Source organism: Mastigoproctus giganteus, chromosome 2 (assembly GCF_048544385.1).
Source record: "Mastigoproctus giganteus isolate SK-2022 chromosome 2, ASM4854438v1, whole genome shotgun sequence".
NCBI lineage: Eukaryota > Metazoa > Arthropoda > Arachnida > Uropygi > Thelyphonidae > Mastigoproctus > Mastigoproctus giganteus.
Genome location: NC_143576.1, coordinates 167579904 through 167607107, shown reverse-complemented (window position 1 = coordinate 167607107; position 27204 = coordinate 167579904). Strand labels below are relative to the sequence as shown.

General features: G+C 36.2%; 1 protein-coding gene across 1 annotated transcript in view; it reads left to right on the top strand.

Moving 5' to 3' along the window:
• The window catches only part of LOC150089729 (dipeptidyl peptidase 9), a 483518-nt gene that overhangs the window by 283216 nt on the left and 173098 nt on the right, over positions 1-27204 (top strand). The window contains 2 exon segments of the mRNA XM_090390084.1: positions 4915-4985; positions 15336-15417. Of these exon segments, the coding sequence (XP_090246210.1) occupies positions 4915-4985; positions 15336-15417 (153 nt within the window).

The window sequence follows — 27204 nt, the reverse complement described above, 5'->3', positions numbered from 1 at the left end:
TCGCGTATAATTACGTTGAACGTTAAGTATTTTGGCCTCGTTAAATAAAAAAGTATGTTTTTCGTTAATGGCATGAAAGGCTAATTCTCACGCTGCTGAACGAGAAGCACGAACTGAGGCTTCGTGTTGATTTACACGGATATTAAGAGAAAACCGCGTCGAACCCTGATAAGACGAGTCGCAATCACCGCAAGAAATGTTGTATACTAGATCATTAATTTGTGTTGCGAACGCCGAAAGAACCGAGCGATTGTTCAGTATAGTGTGTAACTTCCGTATAGGCCTAGCTATAATAGCAAATTCCTAAATTAAATTTAGGAATTTGTTCATTGTAAATATAGTGTGTATCTATTGAAAATTTCATCATATCATATATCTGTACCTGTGTGCAGTCTTCCAGATTGAAATGGCATTTAAAGCTTATTTTGGCACATATCCCACCAAATTTGGTGTTCTCATGGAACCTCAGTGATCAGCCTTAGTAGTAGCAGTGGCATGTGATGCAAGAAAGCAAGCATATGAGCTTATGCAGCATCAGCCAAAAAAAAAAAAAAAAAAAAAATTCAAAACTATTTCCTCTAAATATTTGTCCAGTTCCTCCTTATATTTATTTAACCTATCAACTTCCACAACGACAGATGTAAGTTTATTCCAGCAATTAACCACCCGCTGGCTAAAGGCAAATTGCTACACATCTATTCTACCTCTGGCCTTCCTTAATTTCAATTTATCTCCCCTTAGGTTCGTAATCTGAACAAGTGGAAGAATCCCATCAGAATTCAGCGTGCTCAACCCATTCAAGGCCTTATACATCTCAGTCAGATCACCTCACAGGTGCCTAGTCTCCAGCTGCTGCAATTTCAGAACTTAAGCCTCTCCTGGTAAGAGGATCCCTTCATTCCCCTCACCAATCTTGTTGCCCTTCTCTGTACACGCTCAAGTAAATCTACATCCTTCCTAAAATGAGGCCTCCAGACCTGTATGCAGTACTCAAGGCGTGGCCTGACCATTGCCTTATACAGAAGGACAATCACCTCCTTTTCCCTGCTAACAAAATTCCTGTATATCATTGACAAAACCCCACAACAGGCTGACCTGCCCTGTCAGCCTGTCTGCATTAATCAGAAAACTTCATATCTGACTGCACAATTACTCCCAGGTCTTTTTAATTTTCTACCTCCTTAAGTGTAGTACCACACAGTTGGTACATTTCTCTGGGATTATTTCTACCCATATGCAGTACTTTGCATTTTCCAATGTTAAACTTCAGTTGCCACTTCTCAGCCCATCTGCCCAAATTTTCTAGATCCTGTTGCAATAACACACTGCCATTAACAACCCTGCCAATCTCTGTATCATCTGCAAATTTCGATACTAAGCCTGATATACCTTCATCAATATCATTGATAAATATACAAAACAACAGTGGACCCAACACCGAACCCTGTGGGACTCCACTAATAACATTAGTCCACGAAGAGCAGCACCCATTGATTACCACCTTCTGTCTTCTCCCACTCAACCATCCTTTTATCCATTGTAGCAACTTACCCTTAATACCATTCTGCTCCAATTTGTACAGTAGTCTTCCATGCGCAACAGTGTCAAAAGCTTTCCTGAAATCCAAGTATAAAATATCCAAATATAAATTTCCAAGTATATGATATCAAAATCCAGTTCCTTTGTAACCACATCATAATAACCAATCAAATTTGTCAGACAAGACTTTCCCTTAACCAATCCATGCTGTATCTGAATTATTACTGCAGTCTTGTATAGATGATCCTGCAATGCATCTTTAACCAGTGATCCATTATTTTACCCGGAACAGAAGTTAAACTAACTGGTCTGTAATTACTCGTGTCACCCTTCGATCCCCCTTTGTGAATTGGGGACACATTTGCAGATCTCCAGTCCGTGGGGACATCCCCTGAGTCCAAGGATGCTCTCATAATTATGGCTAAGGGTTTGCTTACTTCCTTTGCCGCCTCCTTTAATATAACTGGATAAATCCCATCTACCCCAGGTGCCTTTCTTATGTTTAACTTCAACAATTTCTCCTCCACTTTGTGTTCTCAGTTATTACAAAATCATTAAGCACCCTGTTACAATCTGATAACCTTGTGGCATTTTCAAACTTTAACTCCTCATGTGTGAATGTAGATGCAAAATACTCATTCAGTTTGTTTGCTATCTGAGCAGGATCATCAACAATCAAACCATCAATATCAAGTGGACCAATCAGATTCGTCCCCTTCCTTTTAGAGTTTATATAAGTAAAGAAATCCTTGCTGTTTTTCTTAGCATCCTTTGCCAAAGATTTCTCGTGGAGGTTAGGCAGGCCTTCGCCTGCCTAACCTCCTTTGTGACTTATTACCCGGAAAGTTTATATATATATCATAGGCTTCTGTGTCCTTGATAATACATATGCATCCCATGCATTTTTCTTCTCTGCCATGACTCATTAGTTCATTTGACAACCATTTAGGCCTAAACCTTGAACAATATTTCTTAATAGGTATGAAATGTTTAGTAGCTTCCACTATTAATTCTTTGAATGCTTCCCACTTAGAATGCAGGTAAAGGTAAAGCATTAGATGCTTTACCTTTATAAATCCAGAATGCACTTATATTACTTATAATTAAACATAAAGATATTAATAATTCCATGCTACTTTGACTTCTCTATGGAGTCACATGGACTTTTTGTTAAATGCAACTTCTCTTGTGCATCTGCAACAAAGGAAGAGTATAGAAAGACACATAACAAATAGTGAATTAAAAAACATAATGTGGAATGATTATAAACTATTTTACAAAGTGACATTTGGGATTGCAAAGTTTGCATTTCTTTAAAAACTAAATGTAGATAGTTTTAAGGACTAGATATAATCTAGTCCTTAAAACTTAGGTTTTCTATGATATTTGTTAATTTGTCTAATGTAAAATTGGCATATTATATAGCAAATTGATTGATGGATTCAATGTTAAAAAGATTTTAAATACGCAATTTGCCATCATTTTGCGATTTTCATTGACCTAGTTAATGCCCAGCCATGGACCTGTAAGTATTAGAATAGGAGTGTGTTGACAGAGAAATTGAGTTAGTTATTTTGAAGAAGGTTTCTTGCTTAATATATGCTTTTTTTGTGGATCTCAACATTAGAGGCATTCAAAATGTCTTGCAATTTGAGTACAAAAAGAGCAGTTACAAATATTTTTCACCTCAAAGTATTAAAAATTATTTTTCTCTCTTACCTCCGGTTATTAGACTGACAGCAATCTCAAAGCAAGAGTTTAGCTCTGCTTCAGATTTTTATGTTTAGATGGAAACAGTCCAAAGTATATTTGTGGATAAATGATGAATATTTATGAGGAGAGTATACCAAAATTATCAGGTAGTACAATCAAATATAAACTGCTGGAAATTACTGAAAATGATTCAAGGCAGGAAAGACCATTTGATGCTGTCAGTATTGAAATAATTACTGCTTAGAAAAATATGAGTGATTGGCATGTAAAGATCACAGATTGCAAGAGTTGTGTATATGTCCACTGGTAGCATTTGAAAAGATCACAAGCATCTATACTTGTGTGAAGTGGCTGTCAGATGAATCCCATGAAACTAGACTGCGTGCGATCATCATTCCTATTGAGCCATCCACTATGATTTTGGTTCTTTTCATTGCCAACCCAGAAGACTTTGTACCTGGTGTTCTTACTGATTTTGGGACAAAAAAAATCCAATCAAAAATTTCTGTACTCAACTGTGAGCAGGCAATTTTGATGACAGTCTCTTGGGATTTGAATGACTATTATTAGTTCATTTACCAAATGGTTACATGAATATGAATGGTGAATTACTATGCTTAATGAATGTTTACATTGTTGGACTCTATCAAAAATAAATGAAAAGGAAATATAGAGTTTGTTCAGCATACCATAAAAGAATTTCATTATGAGCAGCTAAGTACCCACCTAAGAACTTGTATTTAGCCTCCAGCGACTATTACCTGTTTAGAAATTGTAAATCTAACATTTGTGGGAACAGAGTTTTCAGATGATGCATTCAAGGTTAATTACTATTTATAGGGAGGGACATCTTTGGTATAATTTGTAAAATTTTTATTTCTAAACCAATTTGTAAAACTTTTATTTCATGTGGGTAATAAATAGCCCACAGCATTCACCATTTGGGAGCTGTTTGATTTGTACAATATCACATTTGGATATGTTAGGCCACTTGTCCCAAAGACAAAATTAATTTTTTAAAATCCTAACATGAAAATGAAAATGTCCCTCCATCTCAGATGGCTGTTTTACATTACTCGAAATTCTGAACAGAATTAGGCTGCAAGCAATATCCAGCGGAATGTAAGAGGTCATGGACATTGGTTGAGTAATGTAAATCGGCTGTTTTTCAAATAAATAGCCCACAAGAAAAGTGGGTCAACTGCATTGAAGTGTAAGGACATTCATGTTAAAAAATAAAATTATAACTAAATTCAGTATTTGTTTTTTTATAGCCAAATTTCAAAACTTTTTGAATGCTCCCACATACAGAAATTATTTCCTTGGAAGCGAGAGTTTGTGGCAGTGCAGAACTTGTTTGCAAATGACACACACACACACACACACACACACACACACACACACACACACACACACACACACACACACACACTGTACTCTACTATAAAAAATGAAAAGAAAAAATGGCCATTAGACGAATTCGTAATGTAAATCATTGTACGCCAGAAAGCAGTAATACCTTCTCTCTCTCTCTCTCTCTCTCTCTCTGTCTGTCTGTGCATGTGTGCCCTTTTTTATGGATCAGAGTTCAATGAAAATGAAATTGTATAATATTCACATTGAGATCATTGGATGATTCAGTTTACTGTAAATGTTTTGTAGGTGTGGATAGATGAAAGTCGAAGACTGGTGTATTTTGTGGGCTTGAAAGATTCACCCCTAGAAAGACATTTGTAAGTTTTATCCTTAAGTTGTTCAAGTTTTTTTTTTTTTTAATCTTGTTGTTTTAAGATGCATTTGTGTCACTCGGTATTTGAGTAAATACCATTACTTCAGTACTCTTTTAAGGGGGAGTTTTTAAAATACTATTAAAGTAAACATATTTGTTTATTTGTTTTTTTAGCTGGGGTGGGGGGGGGGGGGTAGAGAGATAGAGATGGATAGTGTAAACTAACATAATCCCTGTACATTAGGAATTCTTGACATATCAAAAAATATGTCAAACAACTGTACAAAATTGAAATTGCCATCAAGGATATCTGATGATCAGATTGCTTTCTGAGGACTAAGTGGAATTTTTATTTTACTTAAAAATGGTTTTTGGTTAAAATTATTAGTGCATTTGTTGTTTGTGTTTATCTGAAAAAGTTAGTGAACTTGGCTTTCAAAAATTGCTTTACCGAAAAATAATGTTATCACATTAACTTTTAATCAATGATTAAAAATATGAAATTTTTTCTATCTTCCTAAATGTAGTCGAGCTTTTATTGTAATAGTTTCTCACATGATTTTCATTCAGTTTCTGTATAGAAATTAGGCACAAGAACTTACAAGATGCCCCGCCAATGTTTTTGCAGCTCCCCATGATCCAGGTTTTGACCTGCTCCCCCCCCCCCACACACACACACATACACCTTACTCTGCGAGATCCCAGTGAATGGAGTTTAGCAAAGACGAACCCATGACTTGTCAACAGAAACATCCAGTATAAACCACATATATCATCTGTCTCTGATCTTGTCCAGCAATCTGCCATGTTAAAAACAAGTAACTTCCAAGTTCTTCCTGTAGACCATTATCCAAATTGATTTCACTGTTTGTTAATGAACAGACATTCATGTAGCTTTTTAAAGATGATAGCATATAGCTCTGTACAGTAGATGAAAATGCAGGGGCAGCTGTCTTGATATTACCTGCAGAACCTATTTGAGGCAGCTCTACATGTTATAACTAATTTTGAAAGCATTAAATGTTGTATTGACAGTGTGTTTTTTTTTTTTTTTTTTTGTATTGCACTACAAACCCAAACTGGTGTCCCCTAAGTTACTGTTGGAAGTAAAATAGTTGTATAAGTTCAGAGCTTTATCTTTGATCCCCATTCCTTCTGATAATTCTTGAGATCATTCCAATGAAGTTCTTTATCTTTTCTGCAATGTAATTGACATGGTTGACAAATTTCAAGCCAGTTCAGTTTTCAATCAAGATGTAACCCTAAATACTCCAGACTTTTAACCGACTTGAGGCTTATGCCCTCAATCAGGATGAGCAGATATCTTTTCAGATTCCCCTTTCAATAACATGATCTTCATAAACTCCTGGCTTTTTGGCCATGAAGGGAAACTTCAACACTAACCTTTTAACCAGTTACAGTCAAAGGTTCTCTCTTCCCCCTCTTCATTTTGTTTTTATTTTTTTTATTTAGATGTAGACACTGAGTTTATGCAGTTTGGTCCTTTTAATTCATTAGGTCGTTTGTCTGTTTTCTGGTTGCTACCATATATCCTTCAAACAGAAGTATGGCCAGGTCATCAGCATATGCTATAATATTTACATAATCAAGTCTTCTGTAGCCAGTTCTCCAACACAAGGTTCCACATTAGGGAGTAAATAGAGAGCCTTGAAGACAGCCCATTATTACCACTTTTATTATTGATCTATATGAGCTTGTTAACACCCACAGTATGATTTATGAAATAGTCTTTGATACTATAAACAGCAGATGAACCGCTGACCAAATACAGTATCATTAGAACACTCTTCCAATAAATAACCCCAGGGGCTCACATCTGGTGAGTAGGGCTTGGCACACCTAGGGCCCTGAGCTGGATATCATCATTCTTCTCTTCCTTGGTGATCCCCTTTTATTTCTCTCTCTCTCTCTCTCTCTCTCTCTCTCTCTCTCGGTGTAATTCAGAATTTTTTTTTTTGACTTGTGCACCATAAGCCTCAGGCTTCCTTGCGCCATATGGCTAATAATAATAAATAATACTGTCAGATTCACTAGCAAAGTCCACGAAGATCCTGATTATGTACTTTGAACTCTGTATGTTTTTTACCAGAGACTGTAAATCATCGTCTGTTCCTCATCCTACCATGAATCCATATTGTCTATCTAATAATGGGGAAGCTTTATATTGTGTAATCTGTTGTCCTCCTAGCCAGCAACTGCTCATATACAACAAAAATGCATAAACCATCTTGATTCTTCCTTTATCAATTCATTGCATAAATTTAGGTCTAATGAAGAATTTTGTACAAGCTATTGACAGGAATGGAGATAGTGTTCGATATTTAAGATTAAAGTTTCCACACAGTAGTTAACAAAAATCAAAAAAGGAGCATTTCATCATTCCACAAACCAGAAAGTTACTAAAGTGTGAATATTTTGAAAGAGTGTTAAAATCCTTTGGAACTGGGAGCTTGGAAATACTTCGAAGAAGTTTGCAAACATATTTTGAGAAACAGCAGAGCAATAACGATAAAATCGTGATTGACAATTTATTACAAACCTACCAAAATCTCAATTGCAGTATGTCTCTATAGATACACCTCCTCCATTCATATTTAGACTTTTTCTCAGATGACCTTAGATGCTTTATTGATGAATATGATGAATGTTTTCATTAAGATATTGCTACCATGGAGAACTGGAAGTGGGAAGCCCAGTATCTGGCAGACTACTGCTGTGATAGACCTCAATCTATGAGGTCTATCACATTCTGGAAGTAAAATAAAAGCTTAAAATATTTGGTGACCAATTAATGGCCTCATGCCTGTGTTAAAAAGTTATAGCAGTTAGTCACTAGAACAAAAATCCCCTTTATCAGTCATGCTCCCCACATGAAAGAATTCTACCCTTGTCAAACTGAGTGCAAAATCCTGGATTTTTTACCATTTTTACTTCCCAATATTTTAGTTTTCTTGTCCATACCTACAGCAATTTTTTGTTGTTGCCGTAGGTATGAGCAAAAAATTGTTCTGCAGCAATTTTTTTTAGACACATACCTTTATCAAGTCTTTCAAGAGCATCCAATGTTGTTTTAAAAGAGACAACTACTCACTTTTCTCACCCACATTTCTACTCTAGTCTACAGCACACTTGACGTGGCCACGAAACAGTGTGTTTTAAAGAGAGAGGAGCATTGGTTAATCTGTCAGGTCAGTTAAAGCGTGCTCATAAAGCCGAGACAACCTGCTTCAATACTAACTACTTCCTTATCAGATGTTAGTTGTGATCCAGTGGCATTCTCAGGCATGGGAATTAAAAAGCTCCATATATTACACTTTCGTGTATTAAATTGAAGTAACTAAAGTTATTTGTCCTAGCTGATATAACATTTTGGTCGTGCTGTTTGTTCAAAATCGTGTAATTCCTGGGGAAATTTGTAATTTGTTCTGCAGAGACTGAAATTAATAAGTACAAATAATATGTGTATATATATGTATTTTTTGGTGTGCAGTAGAGAGAGTTTTTTATTTTTATGTAAATCTTGCAACATTACAGCTGTGCCAAGTAACTTAAAAAAATTGAGATTTTGGCTGCAGTGGTACTAGTGCTCTTGAAAGAGAGAGAGAGATTACAGAGTCCTGAAGGCAGTAATGTCAAGGAGCAAAGCTTGCTTTAGCATTGCTAGAATTATTATTCAATGTGATATATGATTGTCTTTTCTGAAAATTACAAATATTATTACTTTTGTATTCCTTTGTTAAAACTTTAAACTGTGCTTATTGGAACAGTATATTCTTTAATTAAAGGATCATCTGCTACTATAATTTTCATAAAGGTTAAATGTTTGCAAGTTGTATATCACCTTAAGTTACAGCTCATTTTAGCATCTCCATAAATTACATCTCCACTTGTATATTCGTATATATTTATACAAAGAATTTTGCTTAGATATTCAGATTACAATTTTTACTGCTAAGCAATTCTTTTCATATGAAATTTCACCTTCATTACATATTTTAAAGTTATCTTCCAGCGGGATAACCTTTTGATATGGTATACTTTGAAGAGATATTGTATACACGTTACACGTTATTTTCTTTATTTCTCGTTATTCTCTACACGTTATTTTCTTGCATTTTTGAGATAATGCTGTTTAAACACGTAATAATAGTAATAGAGGCATGTGATGAATAATAGTAATAGAGGCATGAGCTTATGTAACATCAGCCAAAAAAAAAAAAAAAAATTCACACAACCATTCCCTCTAAATGTTTGTCCAGTTCCTCCTTGAATTTATTTAACCTATAAACTTCCACAACGACAGATGGAAGTTTGTTCCAGCAATTAACCACCCGCTGTCTAAAGCCAAATTTACGCACATCTGTTCTATAACTGCCATTCCTCAATTTGAATTTATGCCCCCCCTTAGGTTCGTAATATGAGCAGGTTGAAAAATCCAATCAGAATTCAGCTTGCTCAACCCATTCAAGGCCTTATACACCTCAATCAGGTCACCTCGCAGGTGCCTAGTCTCCTGCTGCTGCAATTTGCAGAACTTAAGCCTCTCTTGGTAAGAGGATACCTTCATTCCCCTCACCAATCTTATTGCTCTTCTCTGTACACGCTCAAGCAAATCTACATCCTTCCTAAAATGAGGCCTCCACACCTGTATGCAGTACTCATTGATTATCCCTTTGTATAAAACCTGACCATTGCCTTATACAAAGGCATTGATTATCCTGTTGCAGTACCAGCAATTGATTATCCATTGATTATCCTTTTGTATAAGGCCTGACCATTGCCTTATACAAAGGGATAATCACCTCCTTTTTGCTGCTAGCAAAATTCTTGTATATCATTGACAAAACCCCATGACCTGCCCTGGCAGCCTGTCTGCATTGCTCAGAAAACTTCATATCTGACTGCAGAATTACTCCCAGGTCTTTTTCATTTTCTACCATCCTGAGTGTAGTACCATACAATTGGTACATTCCTCTAGGTTGACTTCTACCCATATGCAGTACTTTGCACTTGTCAACTTCGACACTAAGCCTGACTTACCTTCATCAATATCACTGATAAATATACAAAACAACAGTGGGCCCAACACCGAACTCTGTGGAACTCCACTAATAACATTATTCCACGAAGAGCAGTGCCCAATGACCACCCCTCTGTGTTCTCCCACTCAACCACCCTTTTATCCATTGTAGCAACTTACCATTAATACTATTCTGCTCCAATTTGTACAGTAGTCTTCCATGCACAACAGTGCCAAAAGCTTCATGAAATCCAAGTATATGATATCAAAATTATTTTTTGCATCCAATTCGTTTGTAACCACATCATAGTATGCAATGAAATTTGTCAGACAAGACTTTCCCTTAACAAACACATGCTGTCTCTGAATTAGTGCTGCAGTCTTGTCTAGATGATCCTGCAATGCATATTTAACCAGTGACTCCATTAATTTACCCGGAACAGAAGTTAAACCAACTGGTCTGTAATTACTCGTGTCACCCTTCGATCCCGCTTTGTGAATTGGGGATTCATTTGCACATCTCCAGTCCGTAGGGACTTCCCCTGAGTCCAAAGATGCTCTCATGATTATGGCTAAGGGTTTGCTTACTTCCTTTGCCACCTCCTTTAATAAAAATGGATAGATCCCATCCAACCTAGGTGCCTTATGATTAACTTCAACAATTTCTCTTCCACTTTGCTCTCAGTTATTACAAAATCATCAAGCACCCTTCTACAATTTGATAACCTTCTGGCATTTTCCTTCCTTAATAACTCCTCATGTGCGAATGTAGATGCAAAATACTCATCCAGTTTATTTGCTATCTGAGCAGGATCATCAACAGTCGAACCATTAATATCAAGTGGACCAAACTGATTCATCCCATTTCTTTTATGGTTTGTATAAGTAAAGAAATCCTTTTTGTTTTCTTAGCATTCTTTGCCAAAGATTTCTCATAATCTGCCTTCGCTTGCCTAATCTCCTTTGTGACTTGATTACAGACTAGCTTATATCTGCCATAGGCTTCTGTGTCGCCTGATAATTTATATGCATTCCATGCATTTTCTTCTCTGCCATGAGTCTCATTAGTTGATTTTGACAACCATTTAGGAAATGAACAATATTTCTTAATAGGTATGAAATGTCTAGTAGTTTCCATGATTAATTCTTTGAATGCTTCCCACTTGGAATTTGCTGTTGGTAACATTATCAGTTGGTCCCACTGTTCAGAATTTAAAAACTGTCTGAGACCACTGTAGTCACCTTTACGGAAGCAAAAATCTTTTCCTTTACACCTGATTGTAATTATATCTTTAAGTAAATCCCACATCGGTACACAGTGATCACTGCCACCTAGTGGTTCCTTTATCTGCAAATTCTTAATACATGAATGATCACTGCTGAAAACCAGATCAAGAGTTATCCTCTCTAGTTGCCTCTCGAACATGCTGCTGCAGAAAACAATCATCCAATAAATCCACAAAAGTATTGCTAGTGTGCGAGTGACCAACCACAAGTTCCAGTTAAAATCCCATCCCCCATTATAAGACATTCAGATTTACTAGCCCACTCCATTTCTCTGTTCAATTGTTTGTTGTACTCATACTAATCATGTTTTACTTAAAATTTTTGATAATAAGTGACTCCACTGCCTTTTGTATGCTTATAGAAACACGTTGCCAAGTAAGATTATATTAGCTTAAAATTAAAATAAATTAAAGAAAAAAAGGAAAGATAATTGCAAATACTGGCATCCAGTGTAGATGTCAAATACATGCTTAAGAAGACGCACCTGTACACCCACCAAAGGAGTAATACCAGCACTTTCAATAAAGGACATTAACTTACAGTAAAGAAAGATGATTGAAGTAAAAGAAAGTCGGGGAAACCACAAGGACCGCTTCGTCAGGCAGCGTCAGCTTTATGAGTTCCAAAGACTCATATTACAGTAATTTCTTCTCTACTGCTATTCAGCAAACCAAACCTTCAGCGGGCTGCTAGACATTGGTATTCACAGTTAGTGTGTTTTCTACAGTTTTTAATGATTATTTTTTATTTTAATTATTAAAGTAATTTAGTCTACAGGCAGATAAACTTGAACCTTGCCAAGTATGATCATAATTGTTGCAATAGTACGGTGAATAATAGTGTCCTTTTTTTGTAGTATATCAGTTTTCTTTGTACATTTTAATACTAGTGTGTGTATTGTAGTACTGTGTACAATTTAACAGCTCATTTTTTGTTATTCTAATCTATTATTGTTTTTTATTTTTAAATAAATGACTTATTTTGGGAACCCAGTTTACTTAGGAAATGAAAATTACTAGATACAATTTAAATTTGAAATGAGAAATATAAACTGTTTTTCCAATGATTGATATCTTTTGTACTTTTTAATATTTGAATATGCATTGTAATACTCTATGTAGGCTACACTTTACGGAAAAGTGCCGCCCCACCCCACATTTCGCCCCTAGTAGATAATGAGTAGGTTATAAAAATGTAAATACTGTCAACTCTCGATAACTCTAATTTTTGTTGAAATCCCAGCCCCCTTTAGTGGAGATTCAATGTTAAACTCTCTCGATTATTTGAACTGAACTTCCGATAACTCTAACTTTTCCGAACAAATTTTAAAAATTACATTTGGGTACAAATTGTCATGTAGCTTTTAAACTAATTTCTCCCCTTTTGTATGTCTTCAGGGTTCTCTTTCCATTGTGAAAGGATTAACTGGAACTGTTAATCCTTTCACATTGGAAAGAATACATACTCGACCACAACGGCAATAGACACATGGTTAGTGAAGGAGATGGAGGGGAGGGAACAGTGACTAATCTTATAGGAGTCTTTTCAATAACAAGTGAATCTTGTTCTGGTTTGTCTAAATTCAAACGGATAGTATGAATCAGAGCTGTACTACTCAATATGTTCTACGTTGATAATAATATTAGTAAAAATAATAAGAGGAGTTTACCTCAATATAGTGCATAGAACACTTCCGTATGATACCCTCCAGTAATTAAAACGGAAAAAACGAAAACTTACCGGTACATTAGAGTAAAATATAAATAATTAAATAATCAATTTAACACAATTCAAATCAATTTAAAACAATCAAAAATCAAATTAACGCAATTCAAATCAATTTAAAACAATTAAAAATCAAATTAACGCAATTAAAAAATCTAACGAAAATATTCAAAACGATTTTCCTTCCTGAAGCTGACAACGGTCGAAAAGCGTTGTCAGCTTCAGGAAGGAAAATTGTTTTGAATATTTTCGTTAGATTTTTTAATTGCGTTAATTTGATTTTTAATTGTTTTAAATTGATTTGAATTGTGTTAAATTGATTATTTAATTATTTATATTTTACTCTAATGTACCGGTAAGTTTTCTTCGTTTTTTCCGTTTTAATTTCTGGAGGGTATCATACGGAAGTGTTCTACGCACTATATTGAGGTAAACTCCTCTTATTATTTTTACTAAATTCAAACAATAAAGTTCCTGCATCTGGCTCTCCTCACATTTCCTGGCGCAGTGGACAGCGCACGTTTGCTGTTTTCGCGACCTCATTATCTGCGGTGCATCGCGTGAACAAGCTGAGCGTCGCAGGCAGTGCAATATCTGCATATTATTTTTGCATCTTGCTTGATTAATCCTGTGTGTACAATGGCGAAAAGTGTTCTGTCAATAAGAGGCAAAAGAAAATTGGTAGATGATGACAACCACATTTACGTGTTTTCAAAGAGAACTGTAGATGAACGACATGGAATCTGGGTTTGTGAAAACGTTCCACCTGCAAAGGGCATGTTTGGACAGAGGGTTTGGAAGGCCCAGTTGTGAAAGTCGTAACTAAACATAAGCATGCAGCTCAAGCTGCAAGGTCGGAAGCATTGCAATTGATTGGCCAAATACGGCAACATGCAACAACCACGAACGAACTGGCACATCAAATTGTTGCATCAGTAATTGCTGAGGCTCATGCCAATGTCACGGCATTACTTCCTAAAAAGGACTCACTTAAATGAACCATTCGTCATGTTTAATGCAACAATGGTACTCCTGCTTTACAGGGAAAATTCCACAAAATTATTAAGAAATTATTATTGATGGCAATGTACAACAGTTTTTGATTTATGATTCTCAGGACAAACTGCTCCTGGGTCATATGCTTATTTTTTCCACTAGTAACAATCTTCAGTTATTGGTGTGTAGCCAGGAGTGGTTTTCTGATGTAACTTTTAGCACAGTACCTATGCATTTCCAGCAGCTTTATACAATTCATGTGGTTCAATTCAATGCAGTTATTCCAGTGGTCTATGCGCTTCTGCCAAACAAAACTCGTGCCACATATGTCAAGTTGCTTCAAGAAGTTTAAAATCTCCAACCCCAACGACTTATTACAGATTTCGAACAAAGTGCCATGCAAGCCTTCCAACGAGAATTTCCTGGTATTGTAAATACCGGTTGTTTTTTTAAATCTTTCTCAAAGCGTTTGGCGAAAGGTACAGAATGAAGGTTTAAAAGCCCGATACGAACAAGACCACAAATTTGCTTGTTGGATCCGAATGATTCCGGCATTGGCATTTATTCCTCCTGCTAACGTTATTCAAGCATTTGAAGATTTAGTTGAAGCTGATGACTTCCCCATTGAAGCTATCATGATTGCAAACTACTCTGAATATACATATATTAGAAGGAGACAATGGAGAGGCCGGCAATTATCCATTTTTGCCATCGAATTGTGGAATGTTTACACACGGACACTGAATGATCATACCAACAATGGCGTGGAGGGGTGGCACAGGGGATTTCAGGAAACTTGTGCTACTTTATTCCCAAATATTTATCGATTCATTGATTCTTTAAAGAAACAACAAGGGCTGCACAATTTCAAAATTACACAACTAATTGCCAGTAATTCACGCAATCAAAGAAACAAGAAGTATGCTGCAATTTCTGCTAGAATCAAAAGAATAGTCCAAGATTTTCAAAATTGTAATGTAATTGATTACCTTAGAGGTATTGCATACAACTTCGAGTTTTAAACAATAATAATGTGCATTTATTATATGTAACTTTTAGCACAGTACCTATGCATATAAATTAGAATTATTAAAAAATTAGGTGTATTATTTACATTTTTGTAGCCTACTCATTATCTACAGGGGGCAAAATGTTCTGGGGACGAAATGTGGGAGGCGAAATGCGAGGAGCCACTTTTCTGGATCCCATAGTCTACAGCCCATTTATTTTTGTTCTAACCATTTAGAACATCTCAAGTTTACATACATGGGCTGTTATTGTAAATTTCAATATGGTTTTTACTAGGTATGTTGTCCCACTTGATGAGCCTAAGGAACCACAAAGACTAACAGAAGCAGGATTTTCTCATGTTTTGGCAATGGACAGAGTAAGTTCATACTGAATGAAAATTTTATGAATACATTGTTTTTAAACATATTCATAATCAGGACGGATCAAATAAATATATCTCCATGTCATGTGAAAAATTGATGCAAACAAGTTGAGAGAGAGAGTTCCCTCATGACTATTTTCTTCTTGTTCCCTTAAAAATTTTCTAGGCTCATTTGAAGCATTCATTTAAACAATGTAAAGGGGTTTACATTACTGCTTGTAATCTGACATCCATGAAAACTGTACAGTGTGACATACTAATCAACAACTTTTGTGCTGCTATTACCACATGTTCTTCTTACCATTTAATTGTCTGATTTTAAGACATGGTCTAGCCAACTCACCATTCTAATGGACATCTATGAGAGTTTGAAGAGTAGGGTAGATGCCCCCAAGGGAGTTAAAATGGGGGCCCCCATTAAATTCTCAGCTACCCAACCCAATGCCAGAGCTCACTCTTGTGCATCAGACAACACAGCAACATTCTTCAAGACAGACTACACTAGTTATTGTCAGGGAAATGGGAAATATATTCTGCAAAAAGGATAGGTGGAATAGGACCAGGGTATGTCTGTCAGGGGCAAAGGTCAATGACATTATAGAGCAGATATCTTTTAAGGGCACAAAAGGTGATATTGTTTTACACGTTGGCACTACTGACATTAAGAGTAGGAGAACTGCAGATTTACTTAACGGTCAACATCTTAAAAAAAGTTGCAAGTTAAGGTTAAATTTGAAAGTGCCTGCAATATTGCCCAGACACAATAGGAGGGAGTATATGATGAGAGCCTTGTCAATCAATTTGTATCCTGGAGAAATTATGCAATGCTCATGTGGTAGAGTTTTTTCCAGCTTGGTGTGTACTTGTTAACAGGAGAGACGGCTTCTACAGGGGGATACACTTAAATAGAAACGGTATAAGAATATTTGCTGATGCTATCGGCAATCTTAGGCGAGCTGGAAACTGCTAGATAGGGGGAGGGGATTCACAGACTAATAAATTAACAGTAGCCGCAGGCAGAGGTGAAAGCGATTGTTGCACTGCTTTTATTGGAATGAATAGAAGACTGGAAAGCAAGGTGCTGGGGACTTCAAGAACTGCTGGGAGTCGTCATAGAACAAATAAATACATGTGTGCTGTGTTAAGGTAACTAAGAGTAAGAACACGTGCATGTATGCTTCCATGTACACCAATTCTAGAAGTATAGTAAATAAATTTGATGAAATTGAAGTGCTGGTCAAGACATCAATGGCAAATTTGGAATTTGGGTAGTGCAATATGTACAGAAAGGATAGACAGGATAGGAAATTAGAAGGGGTTATGCTGTTAGTTAGGAAACACAAAATCATAGGCAATGCATCCAGTTGACATGAGTGGACAGAGCAATGTTGAGTCAATTTGGTGTGACATATATACTGGGAAAGCAAAACTGAGAGCAGGAGTGTGTTATAAGCCTAATGACTCTGATGAGTATAACAAGATTTGTGAGGGGAATGAAGGGAACCTCTTACCAAGAGAGGCTTAAGTTCTGTAAATTGCAGCGGCTGGAGACTAGGTACCTGTGCCGTGATCTGATTGAGGTGTATAAGGCCTTGAATGGGTTGAGCATGCCGAATTCTGATGGGATCCTTCCACTTGTTCAGATTACAAACCGAAGGGGGCATAAATTCAAATTGAGGTAAGACAGATGTACAATAGATGTGGGGAAATTTCCCTTTAGCCAGTGGGTGGTTAATTGCTGGAACAAACTTCCTTCTGTCATTGTGGAAGTTGATAGGTTAAATAAATTTAAGGAGGAACTGGACAAACATTTAGAGGGAATGGTTGTGTGAATTTTTTTTTTTTTTTTGGCTGATGCTGCATAAGCTCATACACTTGCTTTCTTGCATCACATGCCACTATTACTAATACTGCTACTACTGCAAACAGCTATACAGAGAAATAGAGTGGGCTGGTAAATCAGAATGACTTATAACTGGGATTTAACTTGTGCATGTAGGGATTGGGATTGTGGGTTTGTCACTCGCACACTGGAAGACTTGTAGATTTATTGGATGGTTGTTTTCTACGGTAGCATGTTCGAGCGTAATACTCTTGATCTGATTATCAGCAGTGATTATTCATGCATCAAGAACCACTGCCACCTAGTGGTTCCTTTAGCTATAGATAAAGGAACCACTAGGTGGCAGTGATCACAGTGTCCTGATGTGGGATTTACTTAAAGATGTACCTATTATAAGAGGTAAAGGGAAGGGTTTTTGCTTTCGTAAAGGTGACTACAGCAGTCTCAGAAAGTTTTTAAATTCTGTACAGTGGGAAAAAACAGCAAAATTCTAAATGGGAAGGATTCAAGGAATTAATCGTGGAAGCTACTAGACTTTTCATACCAGCTAAGGGACTTCAATGGTATTAGAGCTTTTAAATTCTGTACAGTTGGACTAATTGATGATGTTACCAACAGCAAATTCTAAACGGGAAGCGTACAAGGAATTTATACTGTTCTATAATAATTTATATTAAGAAATACTGTTCAAATTTTAGGTCTAAATGGAAGTCAGATCAGTTAGTGAGACTTACAGAGAATAAAAATGCATGGGATGCATATAAATTATCAGGCGACACATGCCCATGGTAGATATAAGCTAGTCTGTAATAAAGGAGATGAGGAAAGCAAAGGTAGATTACGAGAAATCTTTGGCAAAGAACAGCAAAAATCGTCTTTACTTATGTAAACTCTAAAAAAGGAGATAAATCAGATTGGTCCACTTGATATCGATGTATTGAATCCTGCTCGGTTAGCTGACAAACTGAATGAGTATTTTGCATGTACATTCACACATGAGGAATTCTGTAGGGAAGTGGAAGCCAGAAGCTTATCAGACTTTAGCAGGCAGTTAAATGGTTTTGTAATAACTGAGAGAAAAGTGGGGGAGAAATTGTTGAAGTTAAACATAAGAAAGGCATCTGGGATGGATGGAATCATTTCAGTTATGTTAAAGGAAGCAGCAAAGGAAGTAAACAAACCCTCAGCCATAATTATGAGAGTATCGTTACACTCAGGGAAGGTCCCCCACTCACTGGAAAGTGCAAATGTATCCCGATTCACGAAGGGGGAGGGGAGGAGGGGGTTGAAGGGTGACACGAGTAATTACAGACCAGTTAGTTTAACTTCTGTTCTGGGTAAAATAATGGAGTCACTGGTTAAAGATGCATTGCAGGATCATCTAGACAAGACTTCAGCAATAATTCAGACACAGCATGGGTTTGTTAAGGGAAAGTCTTGTCTGACAATTTCATTGGTTACTATGATATAGTCACAAAGGAACTAGATGCAAAAAATAATTTTGATAACATATACTTGGAGTTCAGGAAGGTTTTAGTACTGTTGCACATGGAACACTACTGTACCAGTTGGACCAGTATGACCTTAAGGTGAGTTGATGCAATGGATAAAGAGATGATTGAGTGGGAGAAGACAGTGGCAATCAACAGACATTGCTGTTCGTGGACTAATGTTATTAGTGGAGTCCCCCCCCCCAGTGTTCAGTGTTGGGCCCATTATTATTTTCTCTACTTATCAATGATATTGATGAAGGAATATCAAGCTTAATGTTCAAGTTTGCAGACTATATGAAGAATGACAGGGTTATTAATGACAGCACACTACTGAAACAGGATCTAGAATAGTTGGGCAAATGGGCTGTGAGATTGCAACTGAAGTTTACCATTGAAAAATGCAAAGTACTGGATATGGGTAGCAGTCATACCAACTAAGAAGTATGAAGGGTTACCCCAGAGTAGCATATGTAGTACTACACTCAGGGTAATCGAGAATGAAAAAGACCTGAGGGTAATTGTGCTCTCAGATAAGAAATTTTATGAGCAGTTCAGACAGGTTGCCAGAGCAATTCATGGGGTCTTGTGAATGATATGTAGGAATTTTGCTACCAGTGATAAGGAGGTGATTGTCCCATTGTATAAGTCAGTGGTCAGGTCACCTTCAGTACTGCATACAGGTCTGTAGACCTCATTTTACGAAGGATGTAGAGCTGCTGGAATGAGTTCATAGAAGCACACCAAGATTTTTGAGGGTCACAAAGGATTAAGTTCTGCAAATTGTAGAATCTGGAGACTGTGTTACCTGCAAGCAGATCTGATTGGGGTTATAAGGCCTTGTCTGGTTTGAGCAAGCTAAATCATGATGGGATTCTTTCTCTTGCTCAGATTATGCACTTGAGGGAGCAAAAATTCAAATTGAGGAAAAACAGATGTAAAATGAACATGTGGAAATTTGCCTTTCATCAGCGTGTTGTTGATTAGTGGAACAAACTTCCATCTGTCTTTGTGGAAGTTGATAATTTAAATAAATTCCAAGAAGAACTGAACAAAGTTTTGGATTGAATAGATGGGTGAAATGGGAAAGGTTTTTTTTTTTTTTGTTGTTGATCCTGAATAACAGGAGTGACAATCCTTTTTAAGGGTGCATGCCACAATTGACTAAATCTTTTAAAAAAACTACCTCGCGTGCCTGTCAGAATTTTGCAAAGTCAAGTGAAACGTCAATTGCCCGTACCAACCCCCCCCCCCAATTCCAGTATCCACTTTTAGTGCACTGGAATTGTTAAGCTGAAATATTACTTCTGCCACTTAATGCATTTGAAGGCCTTCACTGCACTAGCAACTGCAATGACATGGTGTGAGTAATTCTGAATGCAGTTCTATGGAGATGCTGCTATTAAAGAGGATGAGACTTCACCCTGGAAAAAAGACAATCTCGCATGGTTCAAAGAAAAATTCAGGAATTTAATATTACATATTTTAAAAAATAAACCTTCCCAAGATTCATTATACTCTTAAATGGTGCAATTACTTGTGTTTCTGTAAAAAAAAAAATAAAAAAATAAAATAAAAAAATTGTCATTTATAGTTGAAACCATGTAAAACAATTAGGTAAGTTCCAAATAAATAATATATGCATTGTTTCTTCAAAGGTTTTGGTTATTTACAAACCATTTTCTAAATCAATTATTTTTTATAATACTTAATATTTCAAAATACCTTGCATACATTAATTTAATTGTAGGCCTAATTACACTTTGTATAAACTGGGTATTCTCGTGTATGTTGATTATCTGAACTATTTGATTAACTGAACCAATCTTGGTCCCAGTTAGTTCGGATAATCGACTTCTATTGCATCGTTATTTTTCTCATTCGCGGTTTACTTGACAAAAGCATAAACAAAAAAGAGTCAAGTAAAAGACATTATTTCAAAGATGATTTATTAAAGCTATTAAAATAAAATCCTTCATAACAAAAATGTAACTTTTAACTTACAATACAAACTTATTAGTAAATTAATAAGAGGAGTTTACCTCAATATAGTACGTGGAACACTTCCGTATGATACCCTCCAGAAATTAAAACGGAAAAAACGAAAAAATCGACAACTTACCGGTACATTAAAGTAAAATATAAATAATTAAAGTAAAATATAAATAATTAAATAATCAATTTAACACAATTCAAAATCAATTCAAAACAATTAAAATTCAAATTAACGCAATTAAAAGAATCTAACGAAAATATTCAAAACGATTTTCCTTCCTGACAATGCTTTTCGACCGACTGTCGTGATCACAGGAATGAAAATGAATTTTCATTCCTGTGATCACGACAGTCGGTCGAAAAGCATTGTCAGCTTCAGGAAGGAAAATCGTTTTGAATATTTTCGTTAGATTCTTTTAATTGCGTTAATTTGAATTTTAATTGTTTTGAATTGATTTTGAATTGTGTTAAATTGATTATTTAATTATTTATATTTTACTTTAATTATTTATATTTTACTTTAATGTACCGGTAAGTTGTCGATTTTTTCGTTTTTTCCGTTTTAATTTCTGGAGGGTATCATACGGAAGTGTTCCACGTACTATATTGAGGTAAACTCCTCTTATTAATTTACTAATATTATTATCAACGTAGAACATATTGAGTATTACAGCTCTGATTCATACTATCTAATACAAACTTATATAATATTGGTGTAAACACACCATAGACAACTCTTAAACAAAAAATTACGTTATGTGAAGGGCATCATTTTCTCTGTATCTCATATTGTGCTCTTTCTTCCCAATGAGTTTCTGTGTTATTGCACTACTACCTCAAATAAGTAATGCTTCACTAAAAGAGAAGACTATTGTTACCTATTCTCAGTGGGCACCACCACCCAGACAGCACTACATGGCAACTCATGAAGGAAGAGCACAATATGAGATTCATATAAAATGATGCCCTTCACACTATTAACATAGTTTTTTGTTTAAGAGTTGTCTATGGTGTGTTTACACCAATATGATATAGATTATTATATGTGATATATGATATTTATTATACTCTTAAAGATATGATGCCTTGTTGCATTTAATATTACTAAGGATAAACTTAATATAAAATGATAAACCTCTCTTATATTACAAATATAAAACATTAGTGAAACTTCTGTTGCTGCACCATTGACGACAGTTACTTTAAATCAGGCTTATACTTTGTAACTTTTAGAGCTATGTGTGCAGCACTAGTTTCATCCGTAAGCACTAGTTTCATCAGCACTAGTTACTCAGACTAGATTTAAGAAAGTTCATTTTCTCATCAACAGAATAGGTTGATGAGAAAATTGCTGTCGTCAGATTTTTTAAACAGACAAAAGTTTCAGGAATTGAATTCCAACCTTTTAATACCTCATTTTCTGCAGTTTTCTTTGCTAATCCCTTCACTGATCATTCCCGTTCAATATTTTCTAAATCAGCTCTGAGATCGATACATTTTTGCCCCCAAATTGTGGTAAGCTGTAAATCAATCAGTTGCATCTCAAAATCATCCAGCTCGATCCACTGAAGCATGTTCAGGTTCAGTTTGGCTAGTTTTACACTGTCTTTAAACTTAATGAATTTTGCAGTTTCTTCCAATTCTCTGAAATTAACAAATCTTGAAGAAAAATGTTCAATAGTTGACTTAATAGTTCAGACGTAGCATTTTAAGGCACTGACGGTCTGTTTTCTTCATAAGTTTCAAGGTCAGTGATATACCTTTTTAGGTTTGGGAAATATTTAAAATTGCCACTGTTGACATCCCGTTTAAAAACTCCCAGCTTAATTTCAAATTCCTTTGTGTTTTTAAACATAACATCAACAGTCTTACCAGAGCCCTGTAACTTTGAAATTCAAGTCATTTAAATGCAAGCCGAATTCTGTAAAGAATGTCATTTGGAGTGCAGGCTGGTTCAGAAACAAATCACTGCATGAATACACCTATTTACTGAATGGTGTAATATCACTACATGCCTGGAGGCACCTCCGTAGCCAGGTGGGCAGCAGCAGCAGTGGTGCGTAGCACACGCTTCTTGATTAGGTTCGAGCCCGTGACCACCAAATACGGAAGACGCGAAAAGGTCAGGGAATGACCACCGCATATCCCCAGAGCAATATGGCCTTAGTTGCTAATGCTCCTAAAAACCAAATAACAAACAAACAAACTACATGCCTGGAAGAGGGAACGGACGTGCTCAGGTCACAATTACTCAAGGTGGATTCCTGGAGTGATGTAATTCGAGGTTTGAAATTTTTTTGGGACACTCCTAATTCCGCATGCCCAAAACATTTGTATGCCTGCCTGCCTGTTTGGGCACTTGTGCCATAGGTTCGCCAGCCCTGCTGTATAAGCTTGTTTTATTGCATCATATGCTTCTACTAGTGCTAAGAAATACTGTTCAAGCTTTAGGCCTATATGGATGTCAGTTGAACTAATGAGACTCAGGCAGAGAAGAAAAATGCGTGGGATGCATATAAATTATTGGGCGACACAAGCCTATAGTAGATATAAGCTAGTCTGCAATCAAGTCACAAAGGAGGTGAGGCAAGCAAAGGCAGATTGTGAAAAATATATGGCAAAGGATGCAAAGAAAAGCAGCAAAAACTTCTTTTCTTATGTAAACTCTAGAAGCAAGGTGATGATTCAGATTAGTCCACTTGATATCGATGGTTCGACCTTTGATAATTCTACTCAGGTAGTTGACAAACTAAATGAGTATTTTGCATCTACATTGACACATGAGGAATTCTGTAAAGAAGTGAAGGCCAAAGGTTTATCAGATTCTGATAAGGAGTAAATGATTTTGTGATAACTGAGAGCAGAGTGGAGGAGAAGTTGTTGAAGATTACATAAGAAAGGCATCTGGGGTGGATGGGATCATTCCAGTTATGTTAAAGGCGGCAGCAAAGGAAGTAAACATACCCTTAGCCAAAATTATGAGAGCATCTTTGGAATCGGGAGGTCCCCACGGACTAGAGATGTGCAAATGTATTCCCAATTCTCAGAGGGATCAAAGGATGACAAATAATTGCAGACCTGTTAGTTTAGCTACTGTTCCGCAGAAAATAATGGAGTCACTCATTAAAGAAGCATTGCAGGATCATCCAGATAAGACTGCAGTTATGATTCAGACATAACATGGGTTTGTTAAGGAGAAGTTTTGTCTGATAAATTTGATTGGATACTGTGATGTGGGGGACACCTCCGTAGCCAGGTGGGCAGTAGCAGCAGTGCGTAGCACACGCTTCTTGATTAGACCGGGGTTCGAGCCCGTGACCACCAAATATGGAGGATGCAGAAAGGTCAGGGAATGACCACCGCATATCCCCAGAGCAATATGGCCTTAGTTGCTAATGCTCCTAAAAACCAAATAACAGACAAACAAACAAACTATGATGTGGTCACAAAGGAACTGGATGCAGAACATAATTTTGGTATCATATACTGTTGCACAATGAAGACTATTGTACAAATTGGAGCAGTATGACATTAAGGGCAAGTTGCATTTATGGATAAAGGGATTGTTGAATGGGAGAAGACAGAGAAAGAGTGGTAATCAATGGATGCTGCTCTTCGTGGACTAATGTTATTAGTGGAGTCCCCCAGTGTTCAGTGTTGGGCCCATTTGTCAGTGATATTGATGAAGGTGTATCACACTTATGTCCAATCTTGTAGACTATATCAATGCTGGGAGGGTTGTTAATGACAGTACTGCAGTATGATCCTAAAAAGTTGGTAGATGGACTGAAAGGTGACTATTGAAGGTTAACATTGAAAAATGCAAACCAGTGCATATGGGTAGCAGTAACCCCAGAGTAACGTATAAAATGTGCTGTATTGCACTCAGGATAGTTGGAGAATGAAAATGACCTGAGGATAATTCTGCAGTCAGTTATGAAGTTTTCTGAGCAGACAGGCTGCCAGAGCAGATAATGGGATCATGTGAATGAAATACAGAAATTTTGCTAGCTGGGATAAGGTGGTGATTATTCCTGGTATAAGTAAGTGGTCGAGCCACACCTTGAATACTGCATCCTGCATAAAATGAGGTCTAGAGGCCTCATTTTAGGAAGGATGTAGAACTGCTGTATAACGAGTACAGAGAAGGGCAACGAGATTAGTGAGGGGGTGAACAAAGGGGTGCTCTTACCAAGATAATCATAAGTTCTATAAATTGCTGAGTCTGGACAACTAGACACCTGCGTGGTTATCTGATTGAGTGTATAAGGCCTTGAATGGTTTGAGCAAGCTCAATGCTGATGGGATACTTCCTCTTGTTCAGATTATGCACCTGAGGGGGTACAAATTCAAATTGAGGAAAGACAGTTGTAGAAGAGATATGTGAAAATTTGCCTTTAGCTAGCATGTGGTTGATTGGCGGAACAAACTTCCATCTGTTGCTGTGGAAGTTAATAGCCTAAATAAATTCAAGCAAGAACTGGACAAGCATTTGGAGAAAATGTATGGGTGAAATGGGAAGTTTTAAGGGTTTTTTTTTTTTTTTTAAGGCTGAAGGTCTATAAGCTTGCTTTCTTGTATTATATGCCTCTGCTAATGCTAATTTTACTGCATAGGTGAGGAACAGTGGTTGGCTCTTAATGACTTCACTTGTTTATGTTATAGAGAAAAAGTAAGTAAGTATGGAAATACTGGAGTTACTTTTTCTTTAATAAAAACAGTTAATACATTTTTTAGGTTTCTGTAAACTGGCTAGTGATAAAGTATGGCAGATCTTCAAGATGGCACACTTTTTGATGCTCTCAGTAAACTACATAACAAGGCTAAAAAGTGCATATACCAAGAATCATCATTTTATATTTATAAAACAATAGCTAAGGATACTATAATTTCACTATTGTAAAACAATAGGTGATTTAAATGTTGTCTTAATGTAATAAGTTTGCTTATAACAACTGCTGCTTTGTCTGTTTGTATTGTAATGAATTTCTTTAACATTTAATTACAAGGTCATGTTTAATCTAGTTAAAATAGGCTGATTTAATCCCCCCCCCCCTTTATTATAAGCACTCTCTATTATAATTTTAGTTAATGAAACATGTTTAATTATTGGCACCCACAAATATAATTCTCTATTGTCATGTATGATTTGAGGTTGAAAAGACTTGGTTTCACCAAATTTCTGTGAAATTTGGAAATATATTATATATTTTTTGTACTTACCCACCCTATTGTATCATCTATCTATATCAAGCTCTCTTAGATGATGTCATGTGCTGTACATGATTGCATCACCTTAGTGGGAATATAAATACAGTGCATATGCTACAAGTCTGGTATTCTGTGCAACTGCAATTGCTAGGTTTTCACAATTAACCCCCATATATTTAAAGCATTGCTACTGTAGTGAATGCAGAGAGACATTCTAAACATGAAATAGCTAAAGGGATTCACTGTAATCAGTCAACAGTGGCATATTTTCATCATGAAAATTATCACTGGCAGTCTAAAGAGAAAGAAAGAAAGGAAGTTAACATCCACGAATAGCTTCAACAATGCAGGACAGATTTCGGGTCTTTCTGTGTGTCCAAAATAGAAGATTCTGATCAACAGATCCAAAAACTGCATGGGAGGAGGATACAGGAGTAAAGGCTGTTACTGCCTATAGTACGTAGACTCCTCTTCTCATTGGGATTATTAGAACATCGCCCAAGAAAAAGGCCACTGTTGATGCAAAAAATTAAAGCCCAGCATCTAAAAGTAACCAAAAATCATTATTCCGTGTTTGGTATCATGAGTATGCAAGTTTGTCTGACGATCATATAAAGTGCTCTGGGAACAGTCCAGATTTCAATCCAGATGAAAATTGTTGGAACAAAATGGACGTTTCAGTAATGCAAAAGAAACTAAAAACACTTAAAGAGCTGCAGGAAACATTAATCCGTGTTTGGTGTCATGAGAATTCCCAGGAATCCATTCAGAACCCTATCTGTTCACTGCCACTACAATGTGCAGCAGTCATTAAAGCATGGCGTGGGCCTACGAAATATTAGGGTGCATTTTCTTATGGGTTTTGGTTATATAGCTGCCTGTTATGAGCAAAGTAATGATAAAACCACTGCTTTCATAGAATTTTTGTTTTTATATGACCTATAAGTAACAAGTTACTTTGAAGAAAAGTGTTTATTTCATGAACATTTACCCATAAGGCATAAAAGTAAACTTTTCTGCAATTACCAGTTTCATATGTCTATTTTTATTACTTATGTTCTTTCAGCTATTTCTAAAAGATTAATTGCTAGTATAAGGACAGACAACCTATAAAAATGAGTCAATACAATTTTTTTGAACACACCATATAATCTCTTTTTTTTTTTTTCTTTTTTTTTTACGCTCCATAAATAGTTTCCCAACAGGCAAGAGGAGTTTACAATTCAATTGCTTTAGGCAACC